Consider the following 20831-nt stretch of genomic DNA (forward strand, 5'->3'; position numbering starts at 1 on the left):
ATGAAGCGCAGTAAGCACCGCGGACACAAGGAGGACAAAAATGGAGGTATAAGTAGCCAAGATGGATGACAGAGGAGTTGTTCAAAGAACACAGTCCTGACTGATATTTCAAAATCTCACACATTTCTTACCCTGAAAAAATACAATTACAGAGCTAAACTTCTATTCATGTTTCTAACTTTTGTGAGGTTTACTTTCCAGGCACTACAGTAGCTCACAAAATGAAGCACTTTTGTTTTGGTTCAAGCTCTTCTTACCCGTGTGTCCTTCATGTGCAGATGAGCCGGCCATTTTGGAGACAGAAAACCTGGACCGCATGTTCATGGGAGGAGGCCAAGACCTGGACACCATCTCAGTGGCCTCAGTCACAGCCGTCACCACCAATGTATCAAATAAGAGGCAAGTCTGCTTCTGTTGTATTCTCACTGTTTTAATATGCCTGAAAAATGCCGGTTATTTTCTGACACCGTAACGTCTTATAGGTCAAAGCCAGACATAAAGATGGAGCCCAGTGCAGGAAGACCAGTCGATTACCAAGTAAGAGCAACCCATCATTGTTATCGGCTCAATCATACGACTTACTGGCCGTTATACTTGCACACACAGGGTTGATCTTGATTTTTAATCTTAGTTGTAATGCATAATCAATCAATCTGCTGACCAGTCAGTTCCACCTGATCCTTTGATTCCAGGTCAGTGTGACGGTGATTGAGGCCAGACAGCTGGTGGGACAGAACATGGATCCAATGGTCTGCGTGGAGATTGGCGAAGATAAAAAGTACACCTCGATGAAAGAATCAACCAACTGCCCGTATTACAATGAAGTGAGTCAGTCTAAAGAATGTAATGCGATATTACATTCAGGCTTAACTTGTCACTAACGTCACAAACTCCTTTCCCTTTCTCCTCAGTATTTTGTGTTCGACTTCCACGTCCCTCCAGATGTGATGTTTGACAAAATCCTGAAGTTGTCTGTAAGTTGTTTATAAATTCACCCCTATAAGATTAAACTTATTCACAGAATTCCTTGATTGCGAGAAGACGAGTGAATTTAATGTTTGGTTGTCTCAACCCTGAACGCACCCTTAGGTAATCCACTCTAAAAACCTCCTACGTAGTGGAACACTGGTTGGAACCTTCAAACTGGATGTTGGCACAATCTACTCACAGCCAGGTAAAAGTCCAACACATATAAATACCAACAACATAGATATTAACAGTATTTACATTTTTGATTTTGTTTTTTTTTCTCTTGCAGAACATCAGTTTTACCACAAATGGGCGCTGTTGTCTGACCCCGACGACATCACAGGAGGTTGTAAAGGATATGTGAAGTGTGATGTTGCAGTTGTGGCCAAAGGAGACACAATAAAGACTCCACACAAGGCCAATGAGTCTGATGAAGATGACATAGAGGGGTACATACAGTATATTTTAATACCAATCAAATCTCCATTTCTGTCTGTTCCTCCGTCCTTTTAATTGGTTGGTTCATGAATTCAGAAAAGTTGGATTTTAATGAGGGAATTGATAATAAATCGCTCACTCTTTTTAAACAACAAAAGAAATGTGTGTTAAGATGAAGGTGAATTTATTCAAAAAATTTATATTATTCATGTTCATATTGTGCAACTTTTTCAGTGTTTTACTTTTTTTTCGGTGCCTACTTTGATAATTTCCTGTTTCTGTTGCAGGAATCTCTTAATACCTGAAGGGGTACCAGCAGAGCGACAGTGGGCTCGCTATTACCTGAAGATCTACAGAGCGGAGGGACTCCCAAGAATGAACACCAGCATCATGGCCAATGTGAAAAAGGCTTTCATAGGAGAAAATAAGGACCTGGTTGATCCTTATGTTCAAGTACTGTTTGCTGGGCAGAAGGTAAACAAGTAAAGGTCTCAAACACTGTCATGGCCACTTGTTTTTGTAACATACCAGGTTTTTCAATAAGGATTGTGATATGTAATTACAGGGGAAAACATCGGTTCAGAAGAGCTGCTACGAGCCCATCTGGAATGAGCAAATAGTTTTCACCGAGATGTTTCCTCCGCTGTGCAAACGCATGAAGATCCAGATCCGTGACTCGGATAAAGTGAATGATGTTGCTATGGGAACACACTTCCTTGACCTGAAGAAGATATCCAATGATGGGGACAAAGGTGATTCACTATTTGCTCTTTTAAGAACAATAGCAATATTGATAAACGCTGTGTAAACAAGGTAGTTCACAGGACAAAAAAAGGGAAACAAAAGCAAAAATAGTAGCTTTCAGACATGGTGACCAGAACATAAAACATAAAGAATCTTCAAATTTGGGATATAAGAGGATAAGGAGTAAACCAAACAGCTCTCTTCAGGCAAATTATTTCACAGTGCCCTAACTGACATTTTAAGATATTAATTTTTTTCTGAATCAGTTTTGAGAAAAATTTACAATAAACATTCAGGTCTTTTGATGTCGCGATCTGATAAACTACCAACAGGACCTCTCTATCTCTAAGCTGAATATAAATCATGTCTATTCTGTCCTAGGCTTCCTTCCCACTCTGGGCCCCGCCTGGGTGAACATGTATGGCTCCACTCGGACCTACACCCTGATGGACGAGTACCAGGAGTTAAATGACGGACTCGGTGAGGGCGTGTCCTTCAGAGCTCGTCTGCTCATCAGCCTGGGTGTTGAGATCCTGGACCCCTCCTCTCCTGACTGTTCCAGCTCCACCGAGGTGCAGGTGGACGGAGTGCCCAACATCTCAGAGGTGGGACCCGATCTGGACGAGCGGCCATGCGGAAGAAACTAATTGTCACTCCTGCATGATGAGTCATTGTGCTGCTGTTAATGTGAATTATTAATTGTCTTTATTTAACCCACCTGGTGCATTATTAACGCGGTTTGCGTTAATGTGGGTTTTCTTTTTGTTGGTGGACAATGTAAGTCACACAGCAAATTAAATTGTACACAGTTGGACTGTGTGTGCAGGTCCACAGGGGATTCAGTTGTCCCTGTTGTATTACAGCTTATATTACAGTCTTGTCAGGGTAAACACGAAGTCAAAGTGTAGTCTCTCTTAAAAAGCCAGTGTTTTAAACCTTTAAAAGGTGGAGAAAATGTCTCACTTTCAAATGCTGACACTTTTTTTTGTTTAATTCACAGACCGCAACTGGGAAAGTTGAGGAATTTTTCCTCTTCGGTTCGTTCCTGGAGGCTACAATGATTGATAGAAAGATCGGCGATAAACCCATCAACTTTGAGGTCACCATAGGTATTTTTGACTTGCTGTTTTATTGTAATTCCTTTTTAGTTACCAGAAAATGACCAGAAAATAATTTTATTCAAACACAGTTAGATTTGAAGTGGCAAACATTAGTTTAAAGGTTTGAAAATGTCACAATTTGCTCTCCATGCAAGAGTGAATATAATTTGGTTATTCTTATTTCATAGTTTTCTAATTCAGCGATTATTATTGTGCTTTTCTACATCGTCATTTGGTAGCGTAACTATTACATTGTTGCCAGGTTACTATGGAAACGAAGTTGATGGAGTCGTCCAGCCAAAGCAGAGAGGGAAGAAGGGGGGAGGTGATGGCGATGAGGAGGAAACTGAGCTGATTCACAACTCGAGTGACGAGGAGATGGAGGATGACGGGGACCTGACATCAGTGGCTACTACACCTCCCATGAAACCTGTCGTCACTGATCGGTCAGAGCAAAAACATTATGATAAAAGGACAGAGCAAACAACAAAAACTAACTACATCAGAAATAAACTTGGGGTATAATAGTTTAATGTTTCCAGATGTCTGTTGGAGGTGAAGAGCATGGATCATAGTTACATCTTGAGTTATCTTCTAGCTACAGATATCAGTAGAAAGTAAGATTTTTATGAGCATTTCACACATTTAACCTGCCTTTTTGAATTTTAATTTACAGAAACTACTTCCACTTGCCCTATTTTGAGAGGAAGCCTTGTTTCTACATCAAGAGCTGGTGGCAGGATCAGAGACGGAGGCTGTTCAACGCCAACATCATAGACAACACTGCAGATAAACTGGTAAGTCACACAGTATAGATGACGGATTTCAGTAAAAAAAAAAAGAAAAAAGATGTAGTATCTAAATGTAGTTTTCGTAAAGGTCCAGTGTGTAAGAATTAGCGACAACTAATGTTGACACTTTAGATTGAGGAACGGAAGAAGTGTCGAGTCTCCCAAAGCTACAGATGTTTTAAATAAGCTCATGCATTGGGCCAAAGTCGAGCATAAGCTTCGGTTTTTACAACACAAAAAGTGTTATTACTGGTTTGCAGGAACATAGCAGCACAAGATGGTAGCCTTTATAAAATACCTCGTCTGAAGTGTATATAAAAGGCTTATTCTAATGTTATGGAGCCCAAAGTGTTTATGAACTCCTTCTATGTCACACACTGGATCTTTAATATTATGATGTCTATTTGTAATTGCATATGCAGGAGAACAAATAGTAGTGTTAGAATTATAATAAACTTGTTATTTTGTGATCTTCCATGTATTTTTTACAGGAGGACGGACTAAACGACGTGCAGGAAATCATTAAGACAGAGAAGGCCTATCCTGAGCGCAGACTCAGAGGTGTCCTGGAGGAACTTAGCCATGGATGCAGGTGCTACATCGTTACGGTCACTGACATTGTAAAAAAACATATGCTACATGTGTGAAACACTATAATGGTTTAATGACTCCTCTTCTTCCAGTCAGTATCTTTCGCTGGCAAACAAGGACCAGAATCAGTCTGGTAAAACCAAACTTGACAGGGAGAGACTGAAGCTGTGCATGTCAGATGTGGTACGTGGAAAAATGAATCAAGGAGCAATTCTTTTTTCTGGATTTGTTGGTTATAAATACCCACTCTGTCTGACTTAACGCTCGACTGTTTCCGGATTTAGGAATCCATCGGCCAGCAAGCGAAGGCCATGAGGACACAGGTGAAGAAAAGCACAGTTAGAGATAAACTCAAACTGGCCCAGAACTTCCTGTCAAAGCTGCGTTTCCTGGCTGATGAAGTAAGATCTTCAATTTTATATTTGTTTATTTTTTTTGCTGTAAGCATTATTTGTTTTATTGTGGTCATTTCATGTCTTCTTCCTCCTGTAGCCTCAACACAGCGTTCCTGATATTTTCATATGGATGATAAGTAACGGGAAGCGCATTGCTTATGCGCGTGTCCCCTCCAAAGACATTCTATATTCCAGTATGGACGAGGAGAGGGGAAAGGACTGTGGAAAAGTCAAGACTATGTTCCTCAGGGTGAGTTTACACTCAAAATTATAACACATCATCTGTAACCAAGCTGTTTTTCTCCAGATAAAAATAGTGATGATATGTTTTGCTTGATTTACTTAAAGATTCCTGGAAAGAAAGGCTTTGGGCCTGCGGGCTGGACAGTCCAGTCCAAGATAGAGATTTACTTTTGGCTAGGTCTAACCAGGCAGCGCAAAGACTACCTGAATGGCCTTCCCAATGGATTTGAGGAAAACAAGTTGTCCAAAGGACCCGGTCTGCCATGCACACCTCCCATTAGCCTCACTTACATGAGTAAGACAATCATATCATCTGTATCTACCAGTCTATCTGCATGAATTTTAATTTGTTGATGCTAAATTGTCCTCAATCTTTAATCAGATTTTCTCACAACTGTGTTTGTTAAGCACAAAAATGCCAAAGCATATTACTTCTGCGTTAATAACAAGGGCTGTTCCAATACTTGTCTAAGTCTTTGGATCAGATATCAGGAAAAGAAAGATTAAGAAGATACTGTATAATTTTCATAATAAATGTAAAATTAAAAGCAGAATCAGCTTTTGAACTTGTTGGATATTGTTATAGGTGGTAAATGTATCGGCACAAATGTGTTAAATACTCAAAATACTCCGGCTTGTTATATCAGTATGAGTATTTGACACAGTAAAGTAGTATTGAGAGATTCCCATTAATAAAATGATTGATTGCCAATTGATTTATCTACTGTATAATGTTTCCACAGTGAAACAAATCTTCCAGCTGAGGGTCCACATGTACCAAGCCCGCAGCCTGTTTGCTGCTGACAGCACTGGCCTGTCTGATCCATTTGCCAGAGTTTTCTTCTCAACACAGAGTCAAGTCACTGAGGTAAATACGCTCAAACATTCACCTGTGTCGCCTTTAAGTGTGGTTCATCGTAGTAGAGATGATGTTTGTTTTCTTGCCAGGTGTTGCCCGAGACCCTCTGCCCCACATGGGACCAGCTGCTGGTCTTTGAGAATGTGGAGTTGTTTGGCGAGGCCAACGAACTGAGAGACGACCCTCCAATTATTGTCATTGAGCTCTATGATCAGGACACAGTGGTGAGGTTCCTTTTTTGAAACCGTTCCCATTTAAAATAATCACGAGCAAGGCTTGAATTTCTAATGTAGCAGCTGTCTTATCATGATTTATCCACCTTTAATACTTTAACAGTCTGTCTGTCTTTCAGTTGAAATGTAAGACTAAATGTGTCATTAAATACTAATGTATCTAAAAAAACAAAAAAAACAGGCTGTGATATGAGTTTAACATTGTGTTCCTCTGTTGTACATTTGAGAAAAAGTGCTTTTGCTGACTCTCAATTTTACATTTGCTCCTGTCGGTAACACCATTGTTTTGGATGACCCTTTGGATAAGTAGAGTGTGGATTCTGATGGCTTGATGTACTGTAGAGGCACTGTAATGTGTGTAGAGTTAAAAAATAAAAAAAAGGCATGCAAGAGGAATAAGACATGTGTCCATGGACTCTATGCTGAGTCACAGCTGTCCATAAGGACGATGCACTTACACCTGTTGCATTTCTTTTAAGTGACATTTTGTGGGTTTTTTTGTGAATGTGGCCAACAGAGATTGTGGACTGTGTATAACCACTAACTGCAAGAGAGATTTTACCAGTATTTTTTAATCATTCAGTAGTAATCTAATGATATATGATCTGTTTTGCAGTTCACTGGTTATTTTAGGTTATTGTTGTCCTTGTATATTTATTTTTCTTTTACCTTCAGAGCATCTTTATCAATTGTCTGTCCAGAAACATGTGCATTTAAAAAAAAAAAAAGCCATGTTTCTACCTTTTGATTTGACAAGTAAAATAAGTTGCTAAAAAAAATTGCTTAATCAAAAAAGACAATTTGTGGTTTTATGACATGTCTTATTGGTCGTGTGATTCCAGGGCAAAGCTGACTTCATGGGCAGAACCTTTGCTAAGCCTGTGGTCAAGATGGCGGACGAACACTACGGCCCTCCACGCTTCCCTCCACAGCTGGAGTACTATCAGATCTACCGTGGGAACTGCGCCGCTGGAGAAATGCTGGCAGCGTTTGAACTGCTGCAGGTTTGTCTTTGAAAATGCAAAATCACCAGAGACTAAAGACAAAGAAAGACTAGAGGAAAAACGTACAGATGAGCTGGGGTAATTGAATTAAAGGCTGGTTTATCAGTTGAAACTAATATAAGTTGTTACAGAAATGGAAGTATTTGTTCTTGTCACAGTTCATTTTGTCACTTTGTTGTCTTTAAATATTTGCTCACCGTATGAAATGGTAGGAAAAAAAACACTGATCTTTACAAGAAACAGGAGTGATGATTTCTATATACATTTAAAACAACTGTGTCAATAGTGTAGCCACAGTGTTTTAAGTTTTTTTACATTTCACATGAGCCACTGTTTCATTAGCTCAAATGGTAGAGCACTCGCTCAGCGTGCGAGAGGTAGAGCGATCAATGCCTGCTTCCTCCAGTAATATTTAGCCACATTATTATAATTACACATTTGCGATTCCCTGACATTTCCAGTTTCTCAAGTGACACTTAAAGTTGTTGCTCAGGGTCACATATATTTAGGGCAGCAAGTGGCCAAGTGGAAATGCAAGTTGGTTTGTAACCAAAGGGTCACCAGTTGGGCTTTATGATAGGTTTACAGACAGCATCAGTTGCAGCAGCTCAACTTTACTCCACCACAGCGTTGAGATGTCCAAACTTTTTATATGGGGACCTACTTTGAAATGATGACAAACTTTTGTGACCCAATCAAAATATAAATCATCACAAGAGCAATTTGTGCATAGTATAATCTTTTTTTTTACTGCCATTTCTGCAACACCTTAATTTATTTTAAATTATAGATAAGCCAGCCCTTGTAAATTGTGTGAAATATTGAGTTCTTGAGTCTCTGGCACTGTTATTTTGGACGTCTGAAAGGTTTGGGAACCCCTGATTTTGCTTCCCTAACTGTATGTCACATCATATTAAAAGCTAACACGTTATGATACCTGTATCTCTATCGTCTCTTAGATTGGACCCAATGGGAAAGCTGACCTGCCTCCGATAGACGGGCCTGCAGATATGGAACGTGGTCCAATCATGCCCGTGCCACTGGGAATCCGACCAGTGCTCAGCAAGTACAGGATTGAGGTGAGACTCATTTAACTGACCTTTGGAGATAATGTTTTATTTTTTAACTCTATAGGAAACCCAAGCAAAACATTGTTGAATCTCCCTATGCTTTAGGTTTTGTTCTGGGGCTTGAGAGACTTGAAGAGAGTGAATCTGGCCCAGGTGGATCGGCCTCGTGTGGACATTGAATGTGCTGGGAAGGGGGTTCAGTCAGCCCTCATCCCCAACTACAAGAAAAACCCCAACTTCAGCACCCTCGTCAAGTGGTTTGAAGTGGTATGTTTTCATTTAAGTGATTTAGCTTCTGATAAATATTAACTCCCATCACTGAACACAAAATTCTGGATTTTGTGCGTCAGGATTTGCCCGAGAATGAGTTGCTTCACCCACCGCTTAACATCCGCGTGGTGGACTGCAGGGCTTTTGGCCGCTACACTCTGGTCGGCTCTTACGCCGTCACAAGCCTCCGGAAGTTCATCTACAGGACGCCAGACAAGCAGGCCAACAACTGGTCCTCAAACAATACTGGTGAGAACAAATATAACAAATGTTTACCGCTATGATATCGTGTTGTCACGGTTTAACTCTGACAAATGTCATTATATTGTCTTTCAGAGGAAATTATTGTTGTCAATATGGAACCTGAGCCTTCTTATAAGAAGATGGACACTGTGGTCAAACTAGACTGTGTAAGTCAACTTTATTTAAAGAATTAGACCCAGATTAATATATCAATCCACATAAATGACCTGGTTAACACAGACAGCATGAGAAAAATGACATATTATCATCCACTCGTGTTTTCTATAGGGCTCTGATGCCGTGGTCAAAGTTGAGGTGAGAAGCTGTGGTCATTTTATATTTTATTAATCAAAATACAAGACAAGTTTTATTGATAAAGATTCTTTTTGTACACAAAGGACGACGATAAGGACCGAAAGGGGAAAAAGAAGAAGAGGAAGAAGGGCGATGAGTTTGAAGAGGAGGAATTTGACGAGAGCATGTTGGACTGGTGGTCCAAATATTTTGCCTCCATTGAAACTTTGACAGAGGTGAGAAGCTCGGTCTTCAGGGACAACATTTAAGATGATGTGGTCACTATGTTTTGGAAAAAGTCATGGTTGAGCCCAACATTTACCACATGTAAGGCAAGACAAACTTCTTCCATGAATGTGAGAAACAGGATTATTTGTTTGCTTGGTTTAAACTACCAGTAACATTTAAACATCCTCACACGGAGGAACTCCTGTTATAATGCTGTGGCATTATAACAGGAGCAAAAGCACTTTTTGGCTCCCATACATAAAGTATGGGAGCCACAGTTTTAATGTACAAACATGTGATTATAGTTTGTTTTTTTCTGCGCTGACAGGCACTCAAAGCTCAAGAAGCAGCTCTGTCGGACTCAGAGGACAAAGATGACATGGACATCACAGACAGTGGAGGTAAAACCAAATCCGTTTAAATAAGATTGACTCTTATGCACAACGTTTGTTTTTGGTTGAGAATCAATAAGTGATGCTTAACATTTCCAGTGTTTCGATTGTTTACTTCCTGTTACTCAGTCGAGCAGACAATTCCGTTTTTGCCTGTGTTTGCGACACACACATCCTGCTTGACTTTTACAAATCAAGTGCATGTTTGCCCGCTGTGAGCCGACTAACTCTGTTGTCTTCCTCTACAGTTCAGTAGACAACCCCCGTAGCCCTTGTAGCCTGAGAATGCCTCCGTGTAGATGCTGACATGACATGAATCCACATTCCTAAAAGTGGGACGACCACTTTTTCTCTCTCCCATATGTGCATATAAGCCGTATGCTTGCCATGAAAGTTGTCATCGGAGAATTGGCAGTTAATGAAACCACACAGAGAAAGCAGCAACTAAATTTGATCCTGTACAGAACCAACTTGTGTGTATATATATATATATATATATATATATATATATATATATATATATATATATATATATATTTATCAAGATACATATATTTGCTGTGATAAAATTTGACAATGGATTATAATAACTCGTCAGTTTGTGAGCTTCACAGAATCTGCTCAGCTGCCTGCCAGAAGGAGCCAGTTACAGTAAACCCATTGGACTGTATGCAATAGCTGTATACAATTCAATGGCGAGCTCGCTGTAAACAATAACAGCTGGTTTTGGCAACTTTCATGTAGAATTCATGTCTCGAGTGGTCTGCTCCTTCACCCCTTCACAACCCCCTCCTCCCCCCCCTTAACTCGTCCTCAACACTAACCTGTACTCAGACATCAAACCTGATGACTCTCCTGTGAAAGGCTCCAAGAGAGGAAAAGCAAAGAAGGACAAGAAGAAGCTGACAATCGACCCGTTTGAGAGGAAAAAGCCAAAGCTGGATGAGCTGAAGGTACAGACTTTGTTCAGAGCACAGTCAAAAATCACATCCTTTTTGTTTTCCATATCTAGATTTTTTTTATCCAGATATGGATATAGAGAAGAAAATATCTGATTCAAACCTCATGGAGGATGTTTGAAGTGTGATTTTTACAGATGTGTCCGACCACAATCTAATTTCAACATTTTACTTAGGATCCTTATTAGCATCTCTGCTGAACACCACATGCATGCCTTAAGTGACCTTCTATAGTCAACATGTTTAATTGTGACCCATATAACTCTATAACTTCTTCATTTCAAACCAGATCTTTATTTATTCATAACTATTTGGACGTTAGGATGTCAACAAACAGATTCAAGCTTTAATCAATACCATTTAACAAATATATATTTTTAGGTGTATCCTAAGGAACTAGAGAGTGAATTCGACAACTTTGAGGACTGGCTTCACAGTTTCAACCTGTTCAGGGGAAAAGGTGGCGATGATGACGACCAGAATGTGACGGACGAAGACAGGATTGTTGGAAGATTCAAAGTAAGGACAGAATATTTACAGTAGAGCAGAATAAGCTGTATTTACAGTTTTCATTTCTGTCTTGTTTAGACAGTAAGTGGAGTGCCTTTTTTTTAAGTTTAGTTAACTTGCTTATTTCAGTATAACTATTAATCTCTTTGACTGCGTCCATCTAGGGCTCACTGTGCATGTACAAAGTGTCAGATGATCTTCCCAGAGACTTTGACTCCAACATGGGAATGTTTCAGAACATTCCTCACAATGATCCCATCAATATACTTGTCCGCGTCTATGTCATCAGGGTAAGCTGATCACCCATCCACAAATCACTGCAGGCCAAAAACTAGTATTATTTTCTTATTTTTTTCTTCTTCTTTAAGTCAAAAATTCTCCTGAAGTTTTCTAATTTGCTTTTGATAGGCGACTGATCTGCACCCGGCTGATATTAACGGAAAAGCCGACCCGTACATCGCAATCAGACTGGGAAAGACGGAGATCAAGGATAAAGAGAACTATATCTCAAAACAGCTGAACCCTTTGTTTGGAAAGTAAGTGGAAACTTCTGGTTAAAATAACTGTGCAGAATTATTTATCTGATTTGACAAACTCCTCACTATGTCGTGTGTTTTACCTGAATCTTCTTCTGCTCTCAGGTCTTTTGACGTGGAGGCCACATTCCCAATGGATTCCACGCTCACCGTGTCAATCTACGACTGGGATCTGGTGGGAACCGATGATCTGATCGGAGAAACTAAACTCGACCTTGAGAATCGTTTCTACAGCAAACACAGAGCCACATGTGGTGTCTCATGTAACTACGCCATGTAAGATAATATAACAATCTCTTCCCTGAAGCTGCATGGAAATGAATTTAAAAATATAGTGGGAAATAAATGTATTTACCCATGGAGAGTCATATATGAGTCGGGTAGCTAATAGTGCAAAAATTATATATATATATATATATATATATATATATATATATATATATATATATATATATATATATACATAAAAGAAACTGTACAACCACCAGATTGTAGCAATTGTTATTTCATTATCCCATAATCTTTTATATTTATAACCTTATAACCTTATAACCAGAGGTGGAAAGAGTACTGAAATAATGTACTCAAGTAAAAGTACCACTATTTTTGATAAGATTTAACTGAAGTACTGGTCTGAAAATGTACTCAAGTTAAAGTAAAAAAAATGTGCTTGTTTAAAATTTACTCAGAGTAAAAGTTACTTGGTTACAATTTTAACACGTTTGGGTTCTTTCTTGTGTTGTGCTAAAAGGACAAGGGGACACAAATCTCACAACAATTGTTTTTAATTAAAGGCAAATCAGTCAAAATAGGTCAAAGGTCACAAATGCTTTAACTTTCTCACTCACTCAGGGACCTTAACTAACGCCAATTAACCCGTTCTCATCATTCACCTGTCAAAGTTTCCAATGCATGAATTGTTTAAAAAAATATATTTTTAGTAATTATTTCTGTTTTATGTAAATCTCAACTTGTTTTATCCTGTAGCCATGGTTACAATGTTTGGAGAGACCCAATGAAACCCACACATATCCTGGCAAAGCTGTGTAAGGATGGCAAAGTGGAGCCGCCTCAGTACGGCCCAGGGGGAAGAGTGAAGGTGGAGAACCGCGTCTTCATGGCTCAGACTGAGATCGAGGATGAAAATGGTATTTGTAGATTTCCCTCACACGTTTTTTTTGTTTCTCCTGGAATCCATACGGTATATATACGAAAAATGCTACTGTAGGTGTGATTGCAACAGCACTTAAAGAAAAAAAGACATGTTTGTATTTGATTTGATGCCTGTCAGGTTTGAAGAAACAGACGGATGACCACTTGGCTTTAACCGTGTTGAAGCACTGGGAGGAAATCCCGCAGGTCGGGTGCAAACTGGTACCAGAACACGTGGAAACGCGACCACTGCTCCACCCGGACAAACCAGGGATCGAACAAGTATTTCAATATATTAATACAGTTAGCTTTATTCCCTCAAAACTTGACATATTCTTTGAATTCATTAAGACTGTGTTTTCTTGTTCATTTGTGATTAGGGAAGAATTGAGATGTGGGTGGACATGTTCCCCAAAGACATGATTGCCCCTGGTCCTGCACTTGACATTGCACCAAGGAAACCAAAGAAGTATGTCAGCTTTTTTCAGATTTAGGTCAAATAGTTAGTTCATAATGTTCATATACACTGCTTCATATCAATTACGACATATCAATTATGTGGTGTCTTAACCTTTATTGAAATAATTGTGAGGGGTAAATACAGAAATGCTGATAGTAGTTCGCGACGAGTAATCGTTTTGTCCACAAACCAAATGATTATTCACTTTTAGTGATTTCTGTTTTATATGGAGCAAATAAACCAGAACATATAAACATTTAAGGATATAATTCTTCTTCTTTATGACCAGGTTTGAACTGAGGGTGATCATCTGGAACACAGATGAAGTCGTGTTGGAGGACGACGACATCTTTACCGGCGAGAAATCGAGTGATATATTTGTGCGAGGGTAATTATGAACCTGAGACATTTACTTCCTCTTTTTCCAGTGTGTGTGTGTGTGTGTGTGTAACATTTAGGAGGTGCTTATAGGCAGAAATTGAATATACTACCCATACGTGCATTTGTATGAATGTATAATCATTTTAAAAATAAAAGTAGTTTTTTTTGTGCAGCTTTAGATTAAGCATTTATATGTACTTAATATCGTGTTTCTAAAGCAATGTTTCAAATTTTGAAGTAGGATAATCCAATTTTATTTATAAAGTGCAGTACATACAATAAAATCAACAATAAGAGGGTTAAAACACACATAAAATACAAATAAAAGAAGCTTTCAAAGATAGTGAGGGGCAAGATTATGAAGGCATTTTAAAGGAAAATAAAACCAGCGAGGTTTGAGATAGTCCACTGCAGTTGGGAATTTCAGGCCTCTTATTCGGATTCCAGGATCCACCTAGACTCATACACATCTCAAACATGCACACCTGCAACCCAGCTCACTCGCATGCAAACACATACACACAAGGCAAAAGCAGTCACGACCCTGGGGTCATAGCTGTGTTGCTGGTGGTTTCTTGGGAGTCAGGAAGTGGGATTCTCTTTATTCTTGTTGCAGAATCAGGTTTTCCCCTAGGCCTGGTTGGCCTACGGTGAGAATTAGTGACATCTACTGGTGAAACTGCAGAGTGCAACAAAGTAGGGACGACTCTGATCACCCCTCCTTATCCTTGTGCTATATTTTAAAAGTTCTGTCACAAACCTGGGAATCGAACCTCAAATTTGACACACAAGTCAGTGAGTGCGTTTACATGCACATGAAAAAACTGATTATTATCGGGTTTTTATAGTTATCTGTTATTCAAGCGCTCACGTAAATGGAATAAACCGATATCATTATCAGTTTATTGCTGTTATCGTTTTTTGAGAAAACGGTTTAACACACCTAGGTTTCTGTCTATAATCTGATTTCTTGTTGTGTGTTTTAATAGTTGGTTGAAAGGGCAGCAGGAGGACAAGCAGGACACTGATGTCCACTACCACTCCATCACCGGGGAGGGCAACTTCAACTGGCGATTCGTCTTCCCCTTCGACTACCTCATGGCCGAGGAGAAGATAGTCATCTCCAAAAAGGAGTCCATGTTTGCCTGGGACGAGACGGAATACAAGATTCCTGCTCGTCTTAATCTGCAAGTGTGGGACGCCGACCATTTCTCTGCAGACGACTTCTTAGGTAAAAAAAAAATAACGCTGAGAACGTGTTTTTATTTGTGCTATTGTTTCACAAACTACTAAACTAAATCATAAGAGCAAATTTGTGCATCATGTAGCAACTCATTTAAAGCCATGTGTGAAACCTAATATTATTTTGAACTTAAATATCATATTTTTCTAATAGATGTTTGCTAAATTAATTGAAACTTCATTCTATTATTTAAAAATAGACATAAATCTTGACTGAAATGTTTGTAAAATTCTGCAAATGACTTTATGGACCAAACAAAAAAGATCTCCTGTGACCAACTGACTGTTATTGCATTCATTTTTATTTGTTCAAAGGTGCTATTGAGCTGGACCTGAACCGCTTCCCACGCGGTGCAAAGACTCCGAAGCAGTGCACCATTGATATGGTGACAAACGAGGGAGATATTCCCATGGTTTCCATCTTCAAACAGAAGAGGATCAAAGGCTGGTGGCCATTTGTGGCCAGAAATGAAGATGAAGAGTTTGAACTGACAGTGAGTCCAATTAATAAGTGACCCATATTAGTGTGGAATTAGATTAGTTTTCTTTTTTACCTTGGAAAAGACGGACATATTTGTGGCTCATTTTTTGTTTGCTCAGTTCATAAAGTGTTGCTTGCTTTGTGAAGTGTTGTTTGAAAATATTGACACAAATCTAATTCCATAAAAATGACAAAACAAAATGACATTCCACAGGACTAAATTACCATGAAATTAAAGTCCCACGACCTCCTTTTGAGGATTTATGTTAAAAGGTTCCTGCACATTGTCGTTTGCTTGATTGTGTCTTATGTTTTATTACAGGGCAAAGTGGAAGCAGAGCTGCACCTTCTGACCGGAGATGAAGCTGAGAGAAACCCCGTCGGTGAAGGACGCAACGAACCAGAGCCGCTGGAGAAACCCAAGTATGAATAATGATAAAATGATTCACACCTCCTACTCAAAGAGTAGAGTAAACATATTCTACTCTGCATATATGCAGTAGTTCTGCACATCCAAACGTCCAGCTCCAAATAATAAATACAATAAAATCATCATAAATAAAACATAAACATAAAAACTGGAAATCTTAAACGGATACATAAAATAGAAAAAATTCCGCAAGTTGAGGAAAGATTTTTAAATGGATTGACATCAACCAAGTTTGGGACTATCTTTTCATGGTAAGTTGCACTTATTGTTAACTTTTATTATTGTTTCTCTGTTTTTGCCTGTGTCAAATATGATCAAAAATACACTCCGCCCGTTCCACTGCAGGTCTGTAACACTGAACACGTGTTTCTGTCTTTCCAGCCGTCCAGACACCAGCCTTCTGTGGTTCCTCACTCCCTTCAAAGCCATTAAACACTTGCTCTGCACCCAGTACAAGTGGCTGACCATCAAGATTGTGACCGCGCTCCTGCTGCTGGTCTTGGTGGCTCTTTTCCTCTACAACATGCCCGGTTACATGGTCAAGAAAATGCTGGGAGCTTGAGGATGTTGCTCAGTCACCTCCTGCAGAAGGTTCCAGCAGTTTCACTAACCAGACGGCTCGCTTCTAATCTCGCTTTTAAACTCGCTTCTAATCTCGCTTTTAAACTCGCTTCTAAGTCGCTCTCTTTTCATTTTCTGTCTGCAGTTTCCCTTCAGTCATAGCCTTTGAAAACTACGTAATAGTTTTTGTATAAATTTTATATAACCACAAAACCCAGAGCAGTAAAGACAAGTGTTGGAGAAGAAAATGCACCCAAATCAACTTGGTAAAGAAAAAGTAAAACTTTTAAATTATTTTATTTACATTTTTTTTAAAAAGTATAACAATGATCTAAAATGTTTTTATTAACTTTTATTTAACCAGGTAAATCCACTGAGATTAAAAACCTCTTTTCCTCTCATGGTTGGACCTGGCCAAGATAGGCAGCATCACATAAAAACACAAATAAAGTTACATGAATAAAACACAATGAATAAAAACAGTGATAAATAAATAAGGTATGATTAAAAAGTAATTTAAAATGTATTTAAATGTATTTAAAATATTTCAAATTTACTAATAATCAATGGAATCAGCCTGAAATCCTCTTGACTTGGATTTAAAAGCATTGCGGCACATTCCGCGTGAATAAGACAGATCTATGTCTTTCAACTTGAACAAGCATGTTGTTAAAGGAAATATCAAAACATGTGATCATCCAGAAAGACAACACCTAGTCACAAAGTTAGTTCAGAGGCGTAAAGAAGGTAAGCGCATGTGCTGCACAAAACCTGCTGCACAAAATGTCCTCAAGCTGAGTTATTTAACTCTCCCTGTGTTGATGAAATTGTGCATGAAATTTAATATAATTAAACATTGTGGTGTTTTTTTTTTGTTTTTTTTACAGTTATTTTTGGGTCTGTTTTCTGAATTCTACAGTTTTCTTTGATCACATTCTCACATAATTGAATTGTGTGACAATGTTCTTTGGAAGACAAACGAAGCTCATTTCTTAGCAAAAAAAAGGTCAATATTTCATTCCTCTGGAAAATCCTCAAAAATCTGCAATTTAACAAACACAGTGTGCACAGATTTTAATACATCCTTGATATTGTGTCTGTGACCTCATACTGTTTCTTTGAATAAATTAACTGCTCAAACACTAATACTCAGTCACAAAGAACAATGAGTTGGTAAAACATGAGCTTTTGCCTCTGACGCTAACAAAATTATAATTTTATATACCGAAGCCTGTTGCATTCACCTAAAATCATTCTTAAGAAGGCTCATTTCCCACAATCCCCTGCAGTCAGTGCGTCAATCCTGAGCCTTTTTCAAAATGATTTTAGTTGAATGCAATACGCTCCTGTATCTTCCTCACAAACCTCCACACCAGCGAGGATGTAGACGTCTGACACGTCGTGTCACGGCCTCTGCCTTACTCTCTCACAGTGCCTTGAGATGATGTTTGTTGTACCACGGAGTATTAGAGCCAAACTGAAGGGGAAAAAAAAGGAATCTTTTGAGAATAAAGTCAAATAAACAATAATAAAGTTGTAATATTAAAAACTCATAATATAAGATTAAAGTCAGAATATTATAAGATTAAAGTCAGAATATTATAAGATTAAAGTCAGAATATTATGAGAATAAAGTAGTTATTTTACCAGAATAAACTTGTAATATTTAAGAAGTCATAACATTTTAAGAATGAAGTCATAATTTTACCAGAATAAACTCGTAACATTAAAAAAAAGTCATAATATTACTAGAATAAAGTCATAATTTTATGAGAATAAAACGTAATTTTACCAGAATAAAGTCATAATTTTACTAGAATAAACTTGTAAAATAAAAAAAAAGTCAAAAATACATTAGCCTATCTAATTAAATGTATTATTATTAAATTGCAACAGAAGGCAGATGTAACCATCGATAGCCTGCATATATGACATATGACTTTATTCTCAAATTTTTCATTATTTTTCTCGCTAACAGTTTGGCCCTATTACTAATCATTTTAAATTTGACTCAGTGTGGAGGTGAACAGGTCTCACCTCAGGTTACCTGTTTCTCGGGTTGTGTTGTAATAAGTGGCTTTTGCCTTCCGTAACATCTCTTCACTTCTCTGTGCTCCACCAGCCGCCCCGACATCGCCCTCCTCTGGTTCCTCATCCCGTTCAAAGCTGCGAAGCACCTGGTGTGTGACCAGTACAGGTGGCTGACCATCAAGATTGTGACTGCTCTCCTGCTGCTGGCCATCTTGGGCCTTTTCCTGTACAACATGCCTGGTTACATGGTGAAGAAGATGCTGGGAGCTTGAGTTAAAATTGGCAGATGATACTTTTTTTTCTTTTTCCAAAGAGTGTGAATTTCCATCATTATTTGTATTTTTGTGAGCGTTTTTTTTTTTTTTGCAACTTGACAAAGTTCTGATGCCTTATTATTAAAAGAGCTTCTTCACCTTGGTTATTAATGTACACATTCAAACTCTTTGCTTCTGCTGGTGTGTGATAACTGTCCAGGTTTTCTTTGTTCTTAGTCACCTATAGAAAGTGACGACTATCGAGGTTTGATTCAATTGTTAGGATTTTAGAACGAGTTGGGTTTTGTTGTCAAGAAAATAAATGTTTTGTCTATGTACTGTATGTATGAATAAATTGACCTGTGAACTATTCCGTTTTCTGCCGGTCCTGTCATCTCTGTGTGTACATACTTACACGGTCCAAGTGCTTATTTTATGATACGCATGTCAACTCAAAGACTCGAGTAAATGTATTTTTTCCCGATAATATTCTCAACAATTAACGGTGTCTGTATTGTTATCACTTTATTATGAATATGTCCCACTGCCACGACCGAAAGTGGTGAAAACTTCTAAACTTTAAAGCTCTACTATGTAACATCAAGTCAAATCTATTGGCAGAAATTGAATATACTGCCCATAAGAATGTATAATCACTTTAAAATAGAGCAAAAGTTTAATTTTCATAACCATTTTATGTGTACAAACCTATAAAGCATAAACCTATAAAGCATATTATTTGAAGTCAGGATGGTGTGACTGTATAGACCTGAAACCTGAGGAAGCTAAATGGAACACAGCCATCATTCATTTGCTTATCTTCATGTGTGATTTTCTTGTCCAAAGGCACCTGTCAAGGATATGTGTGTATATTTCAATTTCACAACATAGTGGAATCACTGCAGGCCGCATTTACACATATTGCACTTATTTCTAATAAGTAACCATCTAACCATTTTTTTGTTTTTGCATCTCCTTTCTCCAGCCGCCCTGACATCGCCCTCCTCTGGTTCCTCATTCCTCTCAAAGCTGCAAAACACCTGGTGTGTGACCAGTACAGGTGGCTGACCATCAAGATTGTGATCGCTCTCCTGCTGCTGGCCATCTTGGCTCTTTTCCTGTACAACATGCCTGGTTACATGGTGAAGAAGATGCTGGGAGCTTGAGGATGTTGCACAGTCACCTCCTTCAGAAGGTTCCAGCAGTTTCACTAACCAGATGGTTAGGGTGGGTGCCCTGAAAGGTCAAATGTACTATTTATTTTACACTGTAAACAAGTTCTCTCACTTGTACGTTTTTTTTTTTTTTGCTGTTTGACAAAAGACAACTGTAGACGGTGTTTATTTGTGTAGTCACAGTGTGTAATAATCTAATCTAATATTGTTGATGTTTTCCGCATTAAAATTTTGTTTGTTCAAGTTTGAACAATCATGATTCATGTTGTGTTTTTTTTTTGTTTAGCCTTTTTGCTGTCAAAAATGTAAAAATGTCATAGTTTAGTAAGATGTCAAAAATGTAAAAAAAAAAAAGTATGTACCCAGCCATGGGAAAACCAGGAACAGGTAAACTGAGGGGACATTTTGAGTTGTTTATAGATTCCGAAAGTGTGATTTCGAAGCATTCCACTAATGTCTAGTATGTGGAAAAAATGTCATAGTTTAGTAAGATGTAAAAAAATATATTGCATTTTAAAGTAATATCACCTTTAAAAATATGCAGTGGGCGCTTAAAAACCCATGGAGGTCTTGTAACAACATGCGGACATGAGCTCTGCAAAGTCTGATGCTGCTGAAGTGAAGCAGAGTTAAATTACAGAGGTTTTAGTAAAGCGATATCCAGGCGTTCTCTCGTTTGGCACAGTTTGGCACCATCTGTGCCATTTGAGATGTCTTGGGTTGTAGAGTTGTACAGGGAGTTTTCTTTTGTCTTTATTTTTAATTAAAAACAGTTTATTTTTCGACCAATAGTGA

The 20831-nt window shown here is 38.4% G+C and overlaps 1 protein-coding gene across 1 annotated transcript; it reads left to right on the plus strand.

The window, feature by feature from the left end:
* LOC310944951 (otoferlin) lies at nucleotides 1–18879 on the plus strand (the record flags this gene model as incomplete). Its single annotated transcript, XM_083910807.1, has 41 exons — nucleotides 1–46; nucleotides 279–399; nucleotides 483–537; nucleotides 693–824; nucleotides 912–974; nucleotides 1090–1174; nucleotides 1259–1418; nucleotides 1695–1881; nucleotides 1973–2159; nucleotides 2533–2756; nucleotides 3152–3260; nucleotides 3514–3697; nucleotides 3928–4048; nucleotides 4534–4634; nucleotides 4726–4816; nucleotides 4918–5034; nucleotides 5126–5278; nucleotides 5377–5566; nucleotides 6015–6139; nucleotides 6220–6354; nucleotides 7206–7367; nucleotides 8327–8446; nucleotides 8543–8704; nucleotides 8788–8956; nucleotides 9044–9117; nucleotides 9239–9265; nucleotides 9349–9480; nucleotides 9801–9873; nucleotides 10699–10817; nucleotides 11205–11342; nucleotides 11498–11623; nucleotides 11742–11869; nucleotides 11975–12145; nucleotides 12857–13017; nucleotides 13161–13303; nucleotides 13402–13490; nucleotides 13771–13869; nucleotides 14852–15093; nucleotides 15420–15598; nucleotides 15908–16008; nucleotides 18699–18879. The coding sequence occupies 41 exons, from the start codon at nucleotides 1–3 to the stop codon at nucleotides 18877–18879; spliced, it is 5382 nt and encodes a 1793-aa protein (XP_083766933.1).
* Between the last annotated feature and the right edge of the window lie 1952 nt (nucleotides 18880–20831).

Source organism: Microchirus variegatus (assembly GCF_963457635.1).
Source record: "Microchirus variegatus genome assembly, chromosome: 2".
NCBI classification, from domain to species: domain Eukaryota; kingdom Metazoa; phylum Chordata; class Actinopteri; order Pleuronectiformes; family Soleidae; genus Microchirus; species Microchirus variegatus.